Raw genomic sequence first — 19,877 nt, 5'->3', positions numbered from 1 at the left:
GTGTCACTGTTGTCACAGGATCAGAACTTTCTATTAACAAACACTATTCCATTACAGGGATATAGCACGTTGTATTTACCCACTCATTGATTAATCAGCACTCGGGCAACTGTTAATAATGCTGCTATGAACACTGGTTTACAAGCTTTTGTGTGGACATAGATTTTGATTTCTCTTGGACATATGCCTAGGAGTGGGATTCCTGGATCATAGGGTAACTCTGTGCTTAACCATTAGGGAAATGGCAGACTGTTTCCCAAAGCAGCTGCACCATGTTACCTTCCTGTCAGCAGTGTATGAGGGTTCCAATCTCCCCACACCCTTGCCATCACTTTTGCTGTCTGTCATTTTGATTTTAGTCATCTTAATGTGTATGCAGCAGTATCTCGTGGTAGTTTTAACTTGCTTTTGTTTAAATATTCATGATGTTGAGCATGTATTTATTAGCTGTTTGCATATCTTCTTTGGAGAACTGCCTATTAAAATCCTTTGCACGTTTTAAAAAATTGGGTCATCTTTTTATTGCTGAGTTGTAAATGTTCTCTATATACTCTGGATACAAATCCTTTGTTATGTACAACTTGCAGATGCTTTGCTCCATTCTGTGGGTGTATTCAATATTTTCAGTTTCCTGATGGTATCTTTTGATGCACAAATGTTTTTTATTTTGACGAAGTAAAATTTTGTTATGTATTCTTGTGTTGCTTCTATTTTTGGTGTTGTATCCAAGAAGTCTATGCCTAACCAGGGTCATAAAATTTTAATGCAATATTTTCTTCTAAGAGGTCTATACTTTTTCCTCTTACATTTAGTTCAATGATCCGTTTTGACTTCATCTGTGAGTCTGATGTGAGGTAGGAGCCCAAATTCACTCTTTTGCATGTGGATATCCAGTTGTCCCAGAAGCATTTGTTGAAAAGACCGTTCTTCCCTGTCTCCCAGATAATTGCATTAGCACTTGTATCAACTGATCATAAACTTGAGGGCTTCTTTCTCAATTTTATTCATTTAGCTATATATATATATTATATCTATGCCAGTACCACTGTGGTAATTACTGTAGCTATGTAGTAAGTTTTGAAATCAGGAAGTGTGCATCTTCCAACTTGTTCTTCTTTGACAAGGTTGTTTTGGCTATTCTGGGTGCCTTGCTTTTCCACATCAATTTTAGAATCAGCCTGTACATCTCTGCAAAGAAGTCAGCTGGGACTTGGAAAAGAATTGCATTGGACCTTTAAATTGATTTGAGGAGTATCGCCAGCTTAACAGTATTGTCTTCCAATTCATAAACATGGGATGTCTTTACATTCACTTAAGCCTTCTTTAATTTCTTTCAACAATGTATTATACTTTTCAAAGCATGAATTTTGCACTTCGTTTGTTAATTCACATGTATTTTATTCATTTTGATGTAATTTTAAGTAGAATTATTTTCTGAAACTCACCTTCAGTTTTATTTTTAATTTATAGAAATAAAATAGATTTTTGTGTATACTGATCTTGTATCCTGACACCTTATATAATTTATTATTCTTGTGGTATTTTAGTAGATTCTCTATTATATATATGTTATGTCATATGCAAATACAGATCATTTTACTTCTTTTCTAATCTGTATGACTATTATTGCATTTTCTTGCCAGTTATACTGGCTAGAATTTCCAGTACAATGATGAACAGAGATGTTGGAAATAATTGTCTTGTTCTTGATTTTAGGGGGAGAGCACTCAGTCTTTCACCACTAAGCATAATGTTAACTGTGGGGGTTTTGTAGATGTCCTTTATCAGGTTGAGGAAGCTCCATTTTATTCCTAGGTTGTTGAGAGTTTTTATCATGAAGGAGTATTGGCTTTTGTCAAATTCTTTTTCTGAATCTAATGAGATGATCATGTCATTTCTGTCCTTTATTCTATTGATAATGATGTATTACATCAGTTTATTTTAGGATGTTAAGCCAACCTTGCATTCTTGGGATAAATCCCACTTGGTTATTGTTTATAATCCTTCTACGTATTGCTAAATTTGGCATGTTGATATTTTTTTGAAGATTTTACATCTATATTGTTTTACTAAATTGCTTTTAAAATCAGTTATGAAAAGACAGAAGACAAAGTATGCATTTACACTGTCATGCATAAATACATCATTGCCTTTACCAGTGCTCTTTGTGGTTTTGATGGACTCAAATTTTTGTCTGGGTTTCCTTGCTTTTAACCTGAAGAACTTCCTTTAGTATTTCTTATAAAGTATGTATTCTAGCAATAAATTCTCTCATTTTTGTGTTTATCTGGGAATATCATTTTTGCCTTCATTTTTGAAAGATTACTTTGCTGAACATAAGTTTCTTGGCTGACAGGTTTTTGGTTTGTTTGGATTTTTTTTCCTTTTGGCATTTGTGTCATCCCACTATCTTCTGGCCTCCATCTTTTGCAAAAAGAAATCATCTTTTATTCTCATTGGAGTTCCTTTGTATGGATGAGTCATTTTTCTTTTGCTGCTTTCATTATTTTTCCATTGTTTTTGGCTTTCAACATTTTTGCTTCAGTGTGTCTGGGTGTGGATCTCAGTATTTATCTCACTTGGAGTTTACTGGGTTTCTTGGATGTGTGGCTTAATGTTTTTCAGCTAATTTGACACTTTTCAGCTATTATTTCCTTGAATTTATTTTCTCTTCACTGTTTTTCCCCTCTAGTTCTGGTACTCCCATTGTGCTTCTGTTGGTATGTTTAAAGGCTTCTCATATTCTCTGAGGCCCTGTTCATTTTTCTTCACTTTATTTTTTTCTCTGGTCTTCAAATTACATACTTCCTGTTGATCTAACTTCAAGTTTGCTAATCCTTTCTTATTCCAGTTCAAATCTACTGTTGAGCCTCTCTAACACATCTTTCATTTTGGTACCTTTTAACTCCAGGATCTTCATTTGGTTCTTTATTATAATTCCTATCTCTTTATTGATAATCTCTATGTGATGTGCCATTGCCTTCATACCTTCATACCTTCAAGCACGGCTTCTTTTAATTTTTTGGACATACTGATAAAAGCTACTTTGAACTCTTTGTTAAATCTTTGTACATCTGGGCCCTCTCACAGGCAGTTTCTCCTGTGTATAGGTCACATAGTTCTGTTTCTTTGCATGTCTTTTTTTTTGTAGTTAAAAACTAGACATTTTACATCATATATTATAGCTGCTCTAGATACTGATTCCTCTCCTCCTTCTTCAAGGCTTGTACTTATTGTAGAAGCATATTTGTTTGTTTTGTGATTTGGCTAGGCTTTTTTGGTGAAATCTATTTCCCCTGTAGTGTGTAACCTCAGTTGCTCCTTGGAAAGTGCAGCCTTTAGCAAGTGTAGTGTGTAGTGTTGCTCCTTGGAAAGTGCAGCCTTGAGCAAGTGCACAGTCACCTTGATTTTAACTGGACTCTCTTGAGTGTCTTTCCCCCTGATTTCTGTTTAGCCATCTGACTCCTGACATTACACCATGTGTTAGGCTCCAATAATTATTGGCAGGTTCCTCTATTGCTTTTAATGACACCCTGGGGCATAAATTGCACATCGGTCTGATCCAACTAAATTCACGCAGGGGTAGTTTTCAGACCAGTCTTTGAGGTTTGTTCTCACCTCAAGAGGGTTATTTTTATCTGTCTCTTTCCCTGGGTCTCTCTGGTAAATTAGCTGGCCTATGATTTAGCTTGTTGCTCTTAATGAAGAAGGGTCATTGTTTTTGAGAGGATCCTGAAATATGAACTTCCCCCACTGTTTGTAATAACATCATCTCCTTTAAGGAAGAGCTTTGGAGCTCTTTTTCATCTCATAATATGCAAAATTATAGACCCAGTACTCTTGTATTAGTGTTCTAGCACAAGGCTACTAGTCATCTTGGCTTGACTCTTCCAGAAATCTCTTGGAGATTCTCTGCTCTACAAGTGAGTTGTGGTGAGAGTGACTAAGGCTCCAGTATTCTTGGCCTGTCATGAATAAGGTAGAAATTCTGTCCTATGAATATAAGTTGGCTGTAAAAAGGGAGCTCTAGCCTCTTCGTCAGAGAAATTTGGCCTCTTCAATTCAGGGTTGGAAGGGACAAGAAATGCTAGTGGCCTGCCCCTCCTGTGAGATGGTAACCCTTGGTTGAGAACTGAGAGGAGCAGCAGCCCCATATTCCTGTCCACACCTGCCTGAAGTGGCGCTTGCATCCAGCCAGGTTACGATGGGGCAGGGAAGGAGTGGGTCATGGCTCAAATGCCACAGATTCTTGATAATCTTACTGATTTTAGTAGGTTGATGAATAAATGTTTCTTCCTTGTCTTTTGGATAATTCTCAGAGAATTTACAGGGTTGTGTTTTTATAGTTTTGCAGCTTTGTGTTTCTGGGGAGTGAGGAGCATATCCAAGGAGCTCCTCACACTGCCCTTCTGGAGGTGGAACCGACTCTTTGTAAATGTGTTACTTTGCTATGTTACTTGTTACCATTTGAAAGTTTTGCCCCTTTGTTATACAAGGAAAGCCTTTTGCAATAAAATGATAGATTTACTCTTTTAAATACAAATGAACGTAAACACACACAACCAAAACTCAATTTAAAAAAATATGTCCAAGATTAGGACATATTGCTAGTAATATCCAATAAAAACTAAATCTGGTTACGGGAAAATAACTATTTCATACCTTAATTTGTGGCTATGAGCCCTTTACACAGCAGTAACATACTTGATAAAGGTATCTCCTACTTCTGGATGTATTATACACAAACCAGTTTGGCAAAAAACTTCACACATAATGTTATTTGGAAAACTGTATGTCAGGAGAAGGAGACTTAGTCCAATGACAAAATATAACGTTAAATTTCTATATGATCTTGCTGGACTTGTGTTAATTTAAATTGAAGCATAAAGTTTGAGAAGTGAAAATAATAGACAAATTTTAAACTCACTAACAGATGGAATCCATGACCCATCAGAACTGTTGTGCTTTATATCAGACCTCATGACTCAAATATTCACTAAAAATTAACAATAGAAGCACTAATTCACGATTTATACAAGACAGAAGCAAAGAGAATGGTCTCTAAAGGCCATCTGTTAAATGTTCAAACTACAATCTGTTAACTAGATTATACTATTAGATTCAGGTAAATATATATCTACATACATTTTTAATCCTACTTTTGTTCTTTGGTTCTTTTTGTAGACAGACAGACAGACACACACACACACAGAAACATTGACCTCACTGAGAATAAAATTCTTTGCTGAATATTTGAAACACGCTATTACCATGCTCCAGCATTTTTGTGGGCAACCAGAAGAGAATGAAGGAATGGACCAAAGCATTTATACATTGAATCCAAAGCACCTAAAAGAAAACAAAGCAAGAAAGTCAAGATGGTCTAAATCTAAAAATATGTGACATTATAAAGTATATTTGCTGGGTGAAACACAGTTACAAAGCTAAAATATTTTCTTGGAGACTGAAAATTTCCATTTCTTTATTCTCGTCTTTAAAAAAAAAGACTGTGAAATTATAGCATATTATTATTTGAAAAACAAATTTATTAAATATAAATGTGTAGAACTCAAAGACAGTATATTTATTATAAAAACATATAAAGGCTTAAATTATCCAGCAAAAGAGAACCAGAAGCAATTTTTTAAAGAAGTAATAAAAATACTTTCAATCTTTAAATTACAGTACTTTAAATATAATTTAATACCATATTTTATATGATACACTGTACCTTTACATCTACAGCCTAACTCTGGTGGAAATAATTTTTAATACACCATACACGGGCATACCTCAGAGATACTGTGGGTTTGGTTCTAGACCACAATAAAGCAAATATTGCGATAAAGTGAGTCACATGAATCTCTTAGCTTCCCAGTACATATAAAAGTTATGTTTACACTATACTGTAGTCTATTAACTGTGCAATATAATTACGTCTAAGAAAACCATGTATACACGTTAATTAAAATGCTAACCACCATCTGACAATACAGGGTTACCACAAACCTTCAATGTGTAAAAAACATATATAGTATCTGCAAAGTGCAGTATAACAAGTATGCCTGCACAATTTTCTTAAAGGAAATCTCCATGATATAAAATCTCTGGAATCGATCAAACAAGGGTGCACATTGGTTAGGAGATGATAGAACAGTAACAAAAACAAGTCTTTGTTCATTTAATTCTAAATATACCAGTTTTTTTTTCATGCTTGCCAGAAAGACTTACAGATAAAGGACTAGAGAAGAAAAGAATATGGAAAAAATATATTTGGCCTGGGACTCAAATTTCCTGAAGTAAAGAAGATTTTAGGAAAGAATGTAAGAAACTGGTTCAAAAACAAAGCTAATGCCAAATTGGAAAACCTTAGGACTCACGGAACATTGGGTAGAGAACAGAGAAACATGGCACAGGGCTGCATTCCTTGTGTTTTTTGAACTATTTTTCTTAAAGCATCAGAAAGGGCAGAGACAAAAGTACCTTTTGGAGGGGAGTTGAGATGCAAGACCTGCAGTGATCTTCTGCTTACCTTTATGTTGAAAATACCACCTGTCTGAGAAATTGTGTAGAGCTGTGGATACCTAAGCAGGCTCTCCTGACTGCAGCACCGTTCAAAGATTCCCAGAGCAATAGGTGGCAGGGACGTGAAAATCTACATAAGCAACAGGAATCTATTAAAAAGAGCTCTTCGTCTGTACCTGAGTTAGTATCGTGCCAATGTCACTTCCCTGGCTTCGATAATGTATTGCAATTATTAAGGTATCATTGTGGGGGAAGCTAGGTGAAGGGTACACAAAACTAATTTTGCAAACTTCTGGTAAGTCATAAACTATTTAAAAACAAAAGTTACTTACAAAGAAGTTATTATTGGGTCACATAGACTGAAACAGATCTACCAAATCATGACTGAAGTTTTCTAATTGATCCAATCCTCTAATTTAATAGTATATTTAGAAATATGTCCTTTAATTTTAAAATATGTGAGGTTTTCCCTAATCTATTGTTGTTATTGGTTTCTAGCTTAAATCCCTGGGATCAGGGAACATATTCTATATGACTTTAATCCTTCTGAATTTATTAAGACTTGTTTTATCACCAGCATTTGGTCTATTTTGGTGACTGTTCCATATTCACTTAAGAAGGTGTATTCTGCTACTGTTGGGTAGTTTTCTATAAATGTCAGTTAGGTCCAGTTCATTATAAAAGTGTACAAATTTTCTATACCCTTTCTGAATTTTCATATATAGTTTCCATCACAAGAATCTATTAAAAAGAGCTTTTCGTCTGTATCTGCATTAGTATCGTGCCAATGTCACTTCCCTGGCTTCAATAATGTATTGCAATTATTAAGGTATCATTGTGGGTGAAGCTGGATGAAGGGTACACAAAACTAATTTTGCAAACTTCTGCTAAGTCATAAACTTCTGGTGATGAATTTTCTATTTTCTAGGTTCAAATTAGTTTTTATTTCACCTTAATTTTCAAAAGACATTTTTGCTGGCTATAGAATTTGGGGTTAATGAATTTTTTTCTTTCAGATCTTTAAAGATATTCCATTGTCCTCTACCCTGCATGGTTTCCAATGAGGAATATGCTTATATTTATCTTCTTCTGTATGTAACGTTTGTTTTTTTATCTGGCTGATTTAAAGAGTATTCTCTTGGTCACTGATTTTCAGCAATTTGGTTAAAAATAACATTTCTGTGTTTTTCTTTAGGTTAATTCTCCTTGAGAAGAGATTGTTGAGATTCTTAGATCTGTGAGTTTATAGTTTTCATCAGATTTGACACTTACAACCATCATTTCTTCAAATATTATTTTTACCTTCTTTCTTTTAAAACTCTAAGTTTATAAAAAATTAGATGGGTTAATATTGTCCCAGAACAAAAATGAGGCTCTGTTAACTTTTTCTGATTTTTCTCTGTGCTTCTTTATTGCTATGTCTTCATATTTAGTAATTTTTTTCCTGAAGTTTTTAATCTACTCTTAATCCCATCCAGAAAAATGTTCATTTCAGATATTGTATTTTATTGTATAAAGTCCTATTTGTTTCTTTTCTTTATCTTCCATTTTTCTCCTCATTATCTTCATGTTTTCCTTTATATCCTTGTACATGTCCATTAGGTCTTTATCTACTAATTTCATCATCTTATAATTTCTGGACCTGTTCTTACTGATTTATTTTTTACTTTTTTATGGATCTTATTTTCCTATTCCTTTGTATGCCTGATATCTTTTACTGGATGCCAAAACATGGCGAATTTTGTGTTGCTGAGTGCTTAATTTTGTGCTTTAAAAATTGTTTATCTACAGATTCAATGCAATCTCTATAAAAATACCAATAGTATTTTTCACAGAACTAGAACAAATAATTTTAAAATGTATATGGAAACACAAAAGACCCTGAATGGCCAAAACAATCTTGAGTAAGAACAGAACTGGAAGAATTGCACTCCCTGACTTCAGACTATACTACAAAGTTATAGTAATCAAAACAGTATGGTATTGGAACAAAACAGACACATAGATCAATGGAACAATAGAGAGAGCCCAGAAATAAACCCACACACTTATGGTCAATTAATCTATGACAAAGGAGGCAAGAATATACAGTAGAGAAAAGACAGTCTCTTCGATAAGTGACGCTGGGAAAACTGGAAAGCTACATGTAAAACAATGAGATTACAACATTCTCTAACACTACAGACAAAAATAAACTCAAAATGGATTAAAGACCTAAATGTAAGACCAGATACTATTAAACTCCCAAAAGAAAACAGAGGCAGAACACTCTGTGACATAAATCACAGCAATATTTTTTTTGGACCTTTCTCCTAAAGCAAAGGAAACAAAAGCAAAAGTTAACAAATGAGACAAACTTAAAAGCTTTTACACAGCAAAAGAAACCATCAACAAAATGAAAAGACAATCTACTGAATGGGAGAAAATATTTGCAAATGATATGACTGATAAGGGGTTCATATCCAACATATATAAATGGCTCATATAAGTCAACATCAAAAAAATCAACAGCCTGATTTAAAAGTGGGCAGAAGAACCAAACAGACATTTTTCCAAAGATGAAATACAGATGGCCAACAGGCACATGAAAAGATGCTCAACATCACTAATTATTAGGGAAATGCAAATCAAAACCATAATGAGATATCACTTCACACCTGTCAGAATGGCTATTATCAAAATGAACACAATTAATGAATGTTGGCGAGGATGTGGAGAAAAGGAAACCTTTCTACACTGTTGGTGGGAATGTATTTAAATTGGTGCAGCCACTGTGGAAAACAGTATGGAGGATTCTCCAACCAAAGATAGAACTACCATTATGACCCAGCAATTCCACTCCTGGGTATATATCCAAAAAAACCAGAAACACTAATTTGAAAAGATACATGTACTGCAATGTTCACAGCAGCGTTATTAACAATTGCCTTGGTAGGAGGCAACCTAAGTGTTTACCAACAGATGAATAAATAAAGATGTGGTATATATACACACAAAATGGATACGACTCAGCCATAAAAAAGAACAAAAATTTGCCATTTGCTGCAACATGGATGGACTTGGAGGGCACCATGTTAAGTGAAATAAGTCAGACAAATAAAGGCAGATACTGTGTGATATCACTTATATGTGAAATCTAAAAAATACAACAAACTAATCAACAGGACAAAAAAGAAGCAGACTCGCAGATACAGAGAACTAACTAGTAGTTACCAGTGGGGAGAGGGAAGAGGGTAGGGGCAATATAGGAGTAGGGGAAAAAGGAGTTATTATTGATTATATGAAATCATGTGTGTGAACTTGTGAAGATTGTAAAGCACTATAGAATTTTTAAAATCTTTATTCAATTAAAAAAATTAAAAATTAAAAAAAATTGTTTGCCTGTTCTGACATGCAGGTAAGTGACTTGCAAATCAGTTTGAGACTTTTGAGGCTTGCTTTTAAGTTTTGTTATGATGGATCTAGAATAGTGTTTATTATGGGACTAACTCGTCCTTACTACTAAAAGTGTGACTTATATAGGAATTTCCCCAAATATATTGGGTAGGTCTTCCCAAACTGGCTGACGGGAATACATACTGTTCCCAGCCCTGAATAAGCTCCAGGAATCCAACCTACTGCCTTCTGGTGGTTTTTTCCTTAGCTTTGGGTAGACTTTTCTCATGCATGTACAGATGAATCAACGGTTAAAGGCTCAGGGGGGCTCTCCACAGACTTCCAGAAACACTCTGTCTCTATTTCTGTGTCTGCACCTCTTTTTCTCTCTCTCCATCTCTCAGTACAATTTGTCTGTCTCTGATACTCCATCTGTCAAATTCTAGCTGTCTTGGCCCACTGAACTCCAGCCTCTGTGTCTTCAATTCAGCAAGACAGCTGGGCTTTCCTTTGGGCTCATCTTTCTTCACTGTGGCCTAGAAATAGGCCTGCTCTCAGAGACCACAGCAACGAGCAGCCTGGTGTCTAACGCCTGAAAACTGGTATTTTTTCTGGTATTCTAGTGTTTTTTCTGGTAGGAGGGTAATTCCTATAGCAGTTAGTCATACATGAGCAGTAACAGAAATAACATATAACCTCTAGAAGTAGTATGACAACTTTTCAAATAAGTAGACAGAGCCTATCTCTGGCATTGCCAGTAACTATTTGGAATGTCCTGGTCCTCATTTATTTTAATCTGTAAAATATACTTGTGATGGGATGAGATTTAGTATGTCACTGGATATTGAAGTAAGTATACCATCTTATTTTATCCTCAATTGTCTATAATTATGTTTCCCACTGTAGTCCCATTTGCTGCTTATAAAAATGCTAGCATCTATGTTTTTCTTTATTAAAAAGAAAATAAGATTCCATTGATCAATAGCTGTGCCTAATACATTCATAGTGATTTTTCTAACCCAGAGGAGAGCCTCTGCCACTCCCTACTCCTGTCTCTAATGAAATGTCAAAGAAAGTTTATCAGCATTGTCCTCTGCGACTAAGAGCCTTGCAGAGACGACTCCACGCAGGATGTCAGCCTCCCTGGTATAGTGCTCTAGCCAAACACGCTCAGCTGTTGGCACGCACATGAGTGCAAACATTCAGAGCACTGGGCATTTCTGTATCATTCGGCACCCAATGACTTCTGCCTACGCTGTCTGGTTTGGAATTTAAGCTCCTAGAAGACAGACTTTCAGGAGCTGGGGCACAGAGCACGCAGAGTATAATGCACCTGCGATGATCCAATGCAGGGCAGAGGCCATGATACACCTGCTGGGAACCTAATTTTTATGCCAGGTTTCCCAACTTCTAACCCATAGGTGGAATATTAATACAACCAAAATAAAGCAAAACAAAAATTAAAAGGTGATGTGGCTAATAAGCCAGTTAGCCTTACTATTTAATTTACATCTAGTTTTTGAATTCAGAATAACTCAAGTAATGGTATGGGATTATTTATTGTTAGAAACTGCCATTAAAATGGAAAATAGTATCCACTACAGGCTTGATATAAAAATTCACCATACAAACACAGTGTGTTATATTTCCACAAGTACATTTTCTACCAGGGGGCTTAAAAGGACATGGAATTACACTATAAACACACACACACATACACAGACACAAAGATAGATAAATCTAAACTATACATATTATGTGGAATTGGTTTAGGTAGAGTTCAGCAGTTTTTACTTGGCTTAAAAATATAAAAACATCGTCCAGGCAGAGTTAAAGAAATTTTGAAGTTATTATTAACATACATTGGGTACAAATGTCATGTAGTTACTCTAGAATGATATGCTGTGACTGAAAACACATGTGCAAAGTCTGGGCTTCTGCAGGATGTGTGGCAGCAACAAGGCCCTACAGATGTATCTTGTGCTGCCTGCCACGGACGCAGGTGAGGGACTCAGATACACTTTGCAGACACAAACAGTGCAGTTCTGCATGCCATCAGCTAGAGGCGGGAAATGCTTACCACGTTGTACAAGCCGATGCACCAGCGCTCAAATAAAATCTGCCCAGAAAATCCATTAACAAACGCAAACCAGAGCTGAAAGAGAAGGAAGCTAGGTGAAGCGCTGTGTCAGTGCTGACATAAACACACTCAAGTATTTTAAAAAGTGGCAAGAAGATGTGCACCTCAGCCAGCAGAACTGTTGGGAAATAACTACCAAGGAGGCCCACACAATTGTTCTTTCATAAGTTATGAACTTCAGATATATTACTGACATTAAAAACACTGATGTACTTTGTTAATTAATGGCATACATATTTATACCAAAATATGAATTTCTTGGAAAAGGCCACTTGCAACACATCTTGAATCAAGTAACAAGGGTTTATTGCATGCCTTCTATGGGCACAGTTACCACAAATATCCTTTCCCTATCACAGTGTTTTAACAACTGTAGAGAGCACGTACTGGCACTTATCATACACAAGGCTCTGCACTATCGCTTCTAATGTATTATCATGTTTAATTCTCATCCCGGAAATCATAAGACTTCGCAGAGTTAACAACATGAATTCGAAACAAAATCCTCTTTTACCACATTTCACAGTTTGGGATTATGACGATATTAACCCCCATTCCGCCTTTTCAACTCTGAGAGACAGCGTTTGCAGGCAGGCAGTTCACAGGTGGGCACAGCCGGGTCTGTACCCAGTGCCCTCACCTCCCCGCTCTTGTGGGAAGACATTCGGGAACCTTTTTGATGTGGGCCGATCGATGAGATTCTTGAGCAGTGGAGGAGCTGAGGGTGCAGGGCGTGGAGACTAATATCACCCTGTTTGGTCCTGAGGGATGGCTGGTTAGCCAAAGACGGGTAAGATTCCTCAGAGGAGGAACAACCTAAGACAGGCACAGCCGCAGAGGGGCCAACAGGGGTGGTGCATAGAACCTTCCTTATATCACCGTGTTTGGCCCTGGAGGATGACTGGTTAGCCAGAGACGGGTAAGATTCCTCAAGGGAGGAACAACCTAAGACAGGCACAGTCGCAGAGGGGCCAACACGGGTGGGGCACAGACCCCTAATATCTGAGAGAGGTCTCCTGCCCCCAGGGCTGTTTTGCTCTCCACCCCCAGCTCAAATCCACACCTGCTCAACTCGGACCCAGGAATTAAGCAAAGATAATTGCCTCAGTCATGTGAGGCCTTTGATTGTTTATGAGGGTAACCTGAGAATGTTAGCCCACGAACTCAATAAAAGCAGCCTGGGATGAGTCAGCAGGGCTCTTGATCCGAGAGGTCTTGAGCCCCCCGGTCCCACTTTTCTCTTCAGTCTGTGTCTGTGTCTTCTTCAAGCTTGCGGTACCCGTCACTCACCTCGAGTCGCCGAGCTGGTCTCGGCAAGTGGCGCCCAACGTGGGGCACGAAAGGCTTGAGTGACGAAGGCTCACGGAAAGTGAAATTGATAAAAGTAAAGAATTGGGAAGTGCCGTGAAGCCCCCAAGAGGAGAGTAAGAGGCCTCTGAGAAAATCCTGCCAGTAAGTAAATCTCTTGGGTAGTTTGTGTTCGGGGTAAAATATGGGAAATAAAGAAAGTTCAGATTAATATCGACCAGATGTATGCCTGTTACGGCAGCTCCTAAGGGCAGGTGGAGTAAAAAGCAAGTGAAGGTCTTGTAAAAAGCAAGTGAAGGTCGATTGTTAGAAATTCTGTAAATAATTGAGAATATTGTACATAGTTTCCTTCTTTAGGCTAACATTGGGTTTATGTACTTAGGGATAAGGTTGGGAACGAACTTAAAAAACTGCATTCTAAAGGGACTCCCGTACCAGGTTCTGTTTGGTCAAATGTGATCTCTGATTAAGTCAGTATTAGAGCCTCTATTAGAGCCTCTATGGGCTCCTGAGGGCTCAAATGATAGCTTTGATGAAGAAGCCGGTCCATCAGAGGACCGATGGGCATGTGCGGTGCCAAACGAAACTGAAAAACAAAAAGGAATTAGAATTCATACTGGAGTAATTGATAATGATTATGCTAGATAAATTAAAGTGATGATATCAACTTCGGTTCCATGGAAAGCCCATCCAGGTGATAGAATAGCACAGTTGCTTATTCTGCCATATTATAAGATTGGCAATAGTACAAAAGTAAGGAGAACGAGAGGCTTTGGAAGCACAGGAGAGGCTGGAGTTTTCCTCTCTGAAAAAATTTTAGAAACACGCCCGACGTGCTCAATAACTATAAATGGAAAAGCTTTTAGAGGATTAATAGACACAGGTGCTGATGTTTCAATTATAAGCAGTAATCATTGGCCTTCTCGCTGGCCTACTTGTCCTGCAGACATTACAATGGTAGGTTTAGGTAGAGCTCATGGCTTGCAGCAAAGTGCTAAAATATTGCCTTGTATTGGCCCAGATGGGCAGCCAGCCCACTTACAACCCTATATAGCAGACCTTCCAATTAATTTATAGGGAAGGGATTTATTGCAACAATGGAAGGCTGAAATCCACATTCCAACGATAGATACTTATAGTATGCAAAGTCAAGAAATGCTAATAAATCAAGGATATCAGCCAGGGTTAGGTCTTGGTAAATATCATCAAGGGAAACTATTTCCTATTCCAGCTGAAGGTAATGCAAACAGAGAAGGTCTTGGATGTCAGTCTTTTCACTAGTGGCCACTGTTCGTAAAAGCTTACTGCTTCCCCCAGCACCAATCCCATTGACCTGGAAAACTGATACACCTGTATGGGTTGAGCAGTGGCCTTTAACCATAGAAAAGTTAGAAGCTCTAACAGAATTAGTGACTGAACAGTTAGAAAAAGGACATATTGACGAATCTTTTAGCCCATGGAACTCTCCAGTATTTCCAATAAAGAAAAAAACTGGTAAATGGCGTTTATTAACAGATCTCAGAGCAGTCAATGCAGTTATACAACCAATGGGGGCCTTACAACCAGGCCTCCCATCACCTAATATGATCCCTGCTAATTGGCCTTTAATAGTTATTGATCTGAAAGACTGCTTTTTCACCATTCCATTACATCCCAAAGATAAAGAAAAATTTGCTTTTTCTGTGCCTGCACTAAATAATAAAGAACCTCGAAAAAGGTTTCAATGGAAGGTGTTACCTCAAGGCATGTTGAATAGCCCTACTATTTGCCAGAATTTTGTTGCTAAAGCCCTTGAACCAGTACGACTAGAATTTCCTAATTGTTATCTTATCCATTACATGGATGATATCTTATGTGCTGCTCCTAATCAAGATTTACTTACTTCTGCGTATATTAGCATGCAGCTTTGCCTTGATAGAGCAGGACTTAAAATAGCTCCAGAAAAGGTACAGATGCATAGCCCGTATCAATATTTGGGCACAATAGTTGCTAGAACAACTATTAGACCACAAAAGGTGGAACTGAGGACAGATCAAATCCAAACTCTTAATGATTTGCAAAAACTCCTAGGAGATATTAATTGGCTTCGCCCGTGCATAGGGATCCCCACCTATGCATTGTCTAACCTATTTGCTTTGTTAAAAGGAGACTCAAAATTAAATAGTCCAAGAACTTTAACATCAGCTGCTTTAGAGGAACTAAAACTTGTAGAAAATAAAATTCATTCTTCTCAATTACAGAGAGTAACTGTTAATCAGCCATTGCAATTAATTATATTACCTTCTCCTCATTCACCTACAGGGATATTAATGCAAAATGAAGGAATTGTGGAATGGTTGTTTTTAGCAAATACTATGGTAAAATCCTTGTCACCTTATTTAGAATTATTAACTCAGTTGGTTCTGAAGGGAAGAACTCGAAGTAAGCATTTAATTGGAACTGACCCTTCACATATAATTATTAATTTAACTACTAAAGAAATTCAGGCTTGTTTCCAAAATTGTGTAAGTTGGCAAATTGCCTTTGCTGCTTATATTGGAAAAATTGATAATCACTATCCGAAAAATCCCATTTTGCAGTTTCTTAAGAGAACTCAATGGATTCTACCTCGAATAACAAAATCTGATCCTATACCAGATGCTTCTATAATTTTTACTGATGGCTCTAGTAAGGGCCGAGCGGGATATACGGGATTTAAAACATGACAAATCCCTGTCCCTCACTTTTCAGCTCAGCAAGCAGAATTATATGCAGTTATCTGTGCTTTGCAAGACATACCTCAGGCCGTTAATATTTTATCTGATTCTGCCTATGTGTTTCAAGCCACTAATATGATAGAAACTGCTACTATCAAGCAGTCTATTCCACAGCCTCTTTATGATCTTTTTCTATTACTTCAACGAGTTGTCCATTCTAGAAACGCTCCTTTTTATATTACCCATATTCGGGCCCATACTACTTTGCCTGGGCCTCTGGCAACAGGTAACAGAGCTGCTGATAGACTTGTTACACCCGTATTGGATGAAGCTCAACATTTCCACCAATTAACTCATGTAAATGCTAAAGGCTTAAAAATGAAGTTTGATATTACATGGAATCAAGCCAAAGATATATTAAGAACGTGTCCATCATGCCAAATTATTAATAATCCTCAGCAATCTGAACCTGGTGTAAACGCACGGGGCTTGCGCCCTAATTCTTTATGGCAAATGGATGTTACTCACATCTCATCCTTTGGTAAGCTCTCCTATGTGCATGTAACCATTGATACATTTTCTCAATTTATATGGGCTACTGCCCAGTCTGGTGAAACTGCAAAGCATGTGCAAAAGCATTTATATGCATGCTTCGCAGTCATGGGGTTGCCACAAGCCATTAAAACAGATAATGGCCCTGCTTATATTAGTAAAGCATTTCAACAATTTCTTGATATGTGGTCTATATCACATTCTACAGGACTTCCTTACAACCCCCAGGGACAAGCAATAGTTGAAAGAGCAAACCAACTACTTAAAAACATGCTCCAAAAACAAAAAGGGGGAATCACCCAAGGGCAACAAACAATTTTAAATAAAGCCTTATTTACTATTAATTTTTTGAATGTATCTGCACAGGCTACAGATACAGCAGCTGAGAGGCATTTTCAAGCCTCGTCTAAGAATGTGACTCACTTTAATGATGCACAGCCGCTGATATGGTGGCAGGACCCATTGACTAATATCTGGTCATCAGGAAGGTTAATCACATGGGGAAGAGGGTTTGCTTGTGTGTCACCAGGACAAGGCCTGGAACCTGTGTGGATTCCATCTCGGAGAATTAAGCCATATCATGAGCGTTCCAAAGAAACGCCATCTTGAATGGGATGTAGAATCTCCAGAGATGAACTTTGTACATTTGTTTTCAGGTTTGAGCTTTGGAGACTAAGTTTACTAATTATGCCATCCCTGATAGACCTTTGTGTAAAATAAAATGGATATGGGCTGACAGACAAGATCAGATTCTTTGGGATGTTTGCCGTGGGACGGAGGGTGTGATACTACTTAATGGTTCCTATGGAACAGTATGAAACTGGTCCCCTAAGGGGTATGCAGTCTCTAATGGTTTACACCAAAACAACTCCTCCTGCAATCCCTGTAAAAGGTTGTGATGGCATATACCAATATTGCCATGCACTCGCCCTATCCCATTTTATGGCTTAGGATTGGATTAATACTTCCTTGGCCTCAATTAGAGAATGGCAGAGCTCAAACAGAAATATGGAAACTTCCCTTAAGTTTAAGAACATTACACATCTGGAATGGCCATGATGCCAGTGACACATCGGCTGGGATATGGAGCAAATGGTGTCACACTGGACATACAACAATTACAAACTAAAATAACTGGCATGCAATATGCATCTTTGCAATCTCTACACCAAAATGCTACTTTACAAAGTATAGCTGATGGATTAAAAGCATTGCATCCATTGGATTGGATAAAAGGCATGAATAGCAGTCTCCTAAGCATTTTGATACTTTTTGTTGTCTTTTAATTATCCTATGTTTAAGTTCTCAGGTGCACAGGAAGAATGCTCCAAGGATTGACGGAAAAAGAAATAACTCGAATAGGCTTATCTTCTCCTACAGGCTTATCTTCTCCTACGAAAACAAAAAGGGGGAGATGTGGGAAGACATTCGGGAACCTTTTTGATGTGGGCCGATCGATGAGATTCTTGAGCAGTGGAGGAGCTGAGGGTGCAGGGCGTGGAGACTAATATCACCCTGTTTGGTCCTGAGGGATGGCTGGTTAGCCAAAGACGGGTAAGATTCCTCAGAGGAGGAACAACCTAAGACAGGCACAGCCGCAGAGGGGCCAACAGGGGTGGTGCATAGAACCTTCCTTATATCACCGTGTTTGGCCCTGGAGGATGACTGGTTAGCCAGAGACGGGTAAGATTCCTCAAGGGAGGAACAACCTAAGACAGGCACAGTCGCAGAGGGGCCAACACGGGTGGGGCACAGACCCCTAATATCTGAGAGAGGTCTCCTGCCCCCAGGGCTGTTTTGCTCTCCACCCCCAGCTCAAATCCACACCTGCTCAACTCGGACCCAGGAATTAAGCAAAGATAATTGCCTCAGTCATGTGAGGCCTTTGATTGTTTATGAGGGTAACCTGAGAATGTTAGCCCACGAACTCAATAAAAGCAGCCTGGGATGAGTCAGCAGGGCTCTTGATCCGAGAGGTCTTGAGCCCCCCGGTCCCACTTTTCTCTTCAGTCTGTGTCTGTGTCTTCTTCAAGCTTGCGGTACCCGTCACTCACCTCGAGTCGCCGAGCTGGTCTCGGCACGCTCTCACTGCTGTGTGACCCTAGACGAGTGATTTAGCCTCTCGAAGCCTGCTTCTCATAGGATTTGCAAGTTTTAAATAAGATAATACATAGAAAATGATTATTACAGTGCCTAACATCTTGATACCACTGAATAAATGCCATTTTTGTGGCAACCACATATACAGGCGTACAATATAATTTTTAAAACCATGCCTCAAATCCTTCCTAGAATGAGTTGGAATTATCAACAAAATATATTTGTAAAATACATCTCATGCTTTGAAGTATCTTGAAGTTTAACTGGTTAAAACATAACTATACTGTAAGGCGAGTGTGGAGAAAAAAAGAGAGCGAGCCAGGCAAGCAGATAATGGGGAAAGCTGATTAAAGGGGAAGCAAGAAAGAGAAAGAAAGAGAAAGAGAGAGAGAGAGAGACCCTTAAGGAGAGCCAGCCCCCTCCCTTTGGGCTGGTTTCTTATATAGGGAGAGAGTTTAGTTTATCAATAACCAGCAGCGGTGCCTGATGTCAGCTGATTGATCTTTGGCCTTGGAGAGAGTCGGAGGTGTGCTGGTGGTCATGTAGCCTTGGGGCAGCAGGTGCCAGGGGTCACAACGGGATGCTTCCTGAGCAATGCAATCAATCACCTGAGCTGTCTCTAACTAGTTAGAGTTGTCTTAACAATGAGTCTCTGCCTAGGCTCTAACACATACAAAAACAATTACATGGTAACAAAATGAGGTTTATAACTAAGTATGTTTTTAGAAGAATAAAGTCAAAAATCACCATTAAGTACCAAAACGAGGTTTTATGGGCCCAGTGTGCCCCAGTTGTTGAAAGACATAAATATTTCAAATCTAGTCCCATTTGCCAGGGTCAGCAGTTCAGTACCAGGTAATCCTGGACAAGATTTGAATTTGTACCCTTCATTTGAAATAATGTCCTTGACTACCACATATTTGAGAGATTTTGACAGCTTCTCTAAGTAGCCCGGGACTTGGCAAGATGTTTCTGAAGAGAATTTTAATGGGCTAATTGTAGATGTAATTAGTTTCAGGTGCTACGATTTCTTGATGGCATGGACAAAGTCATTCTGAACCTTCACAACTCAATATCATTCTTTACTGAAGCAATGCATTATCGGACAATCAGAGCTATGTATCTCATTGAAATTACTTATCTGGTACAAAAAGAACAATAACAAAGAAATTAAAATGTTA

General features: G+C 38.0%; 1 protein-coding gene across 1 annotated transcript in view; it reads right to left on the bottom strand.

The window, feature by feature from the left end:
• Window positions 1-19,877, bottom strand: part of LOC130835729 (phospholipid-transporting ATPase IB-like) — a 160,875-nt gene that overhangs the window by 38,672 nt on the left and 102,326 nt on the right. The window contains 3 exon segments of the mRNA XM_057707520.1: window positions 5,271-5,349; window positions 6,533-6,655; window positions 11,981-12,055. Coding sequence (XP_057563503.1) covers window positions 5,271-5,349; window positions 6,533-6,655; window positions 11,981-12,055 — 277 coding nt within the window.

This window comes from Hippopotamus amphibius, chromosome 14 (assembly GCF_030028045.1).
Source record: "Hippopotamus amphibius kiboko isolate mHipAmp2 chromosome 14, mHipAmp2.hap2, whole genome shotgun sequence".
NCBI lineage: Eukaryota > Metazoa > Chordata > Mammalia > Artiodactyla > Hippopotamidae > Hippopotamus > Hippopotamus amphibius.
The sequence above is the reverse complement of the archived record's forward strand: the minus strand, read 5'-3'. Positions and strand labels throughout refer to the sequence as shown.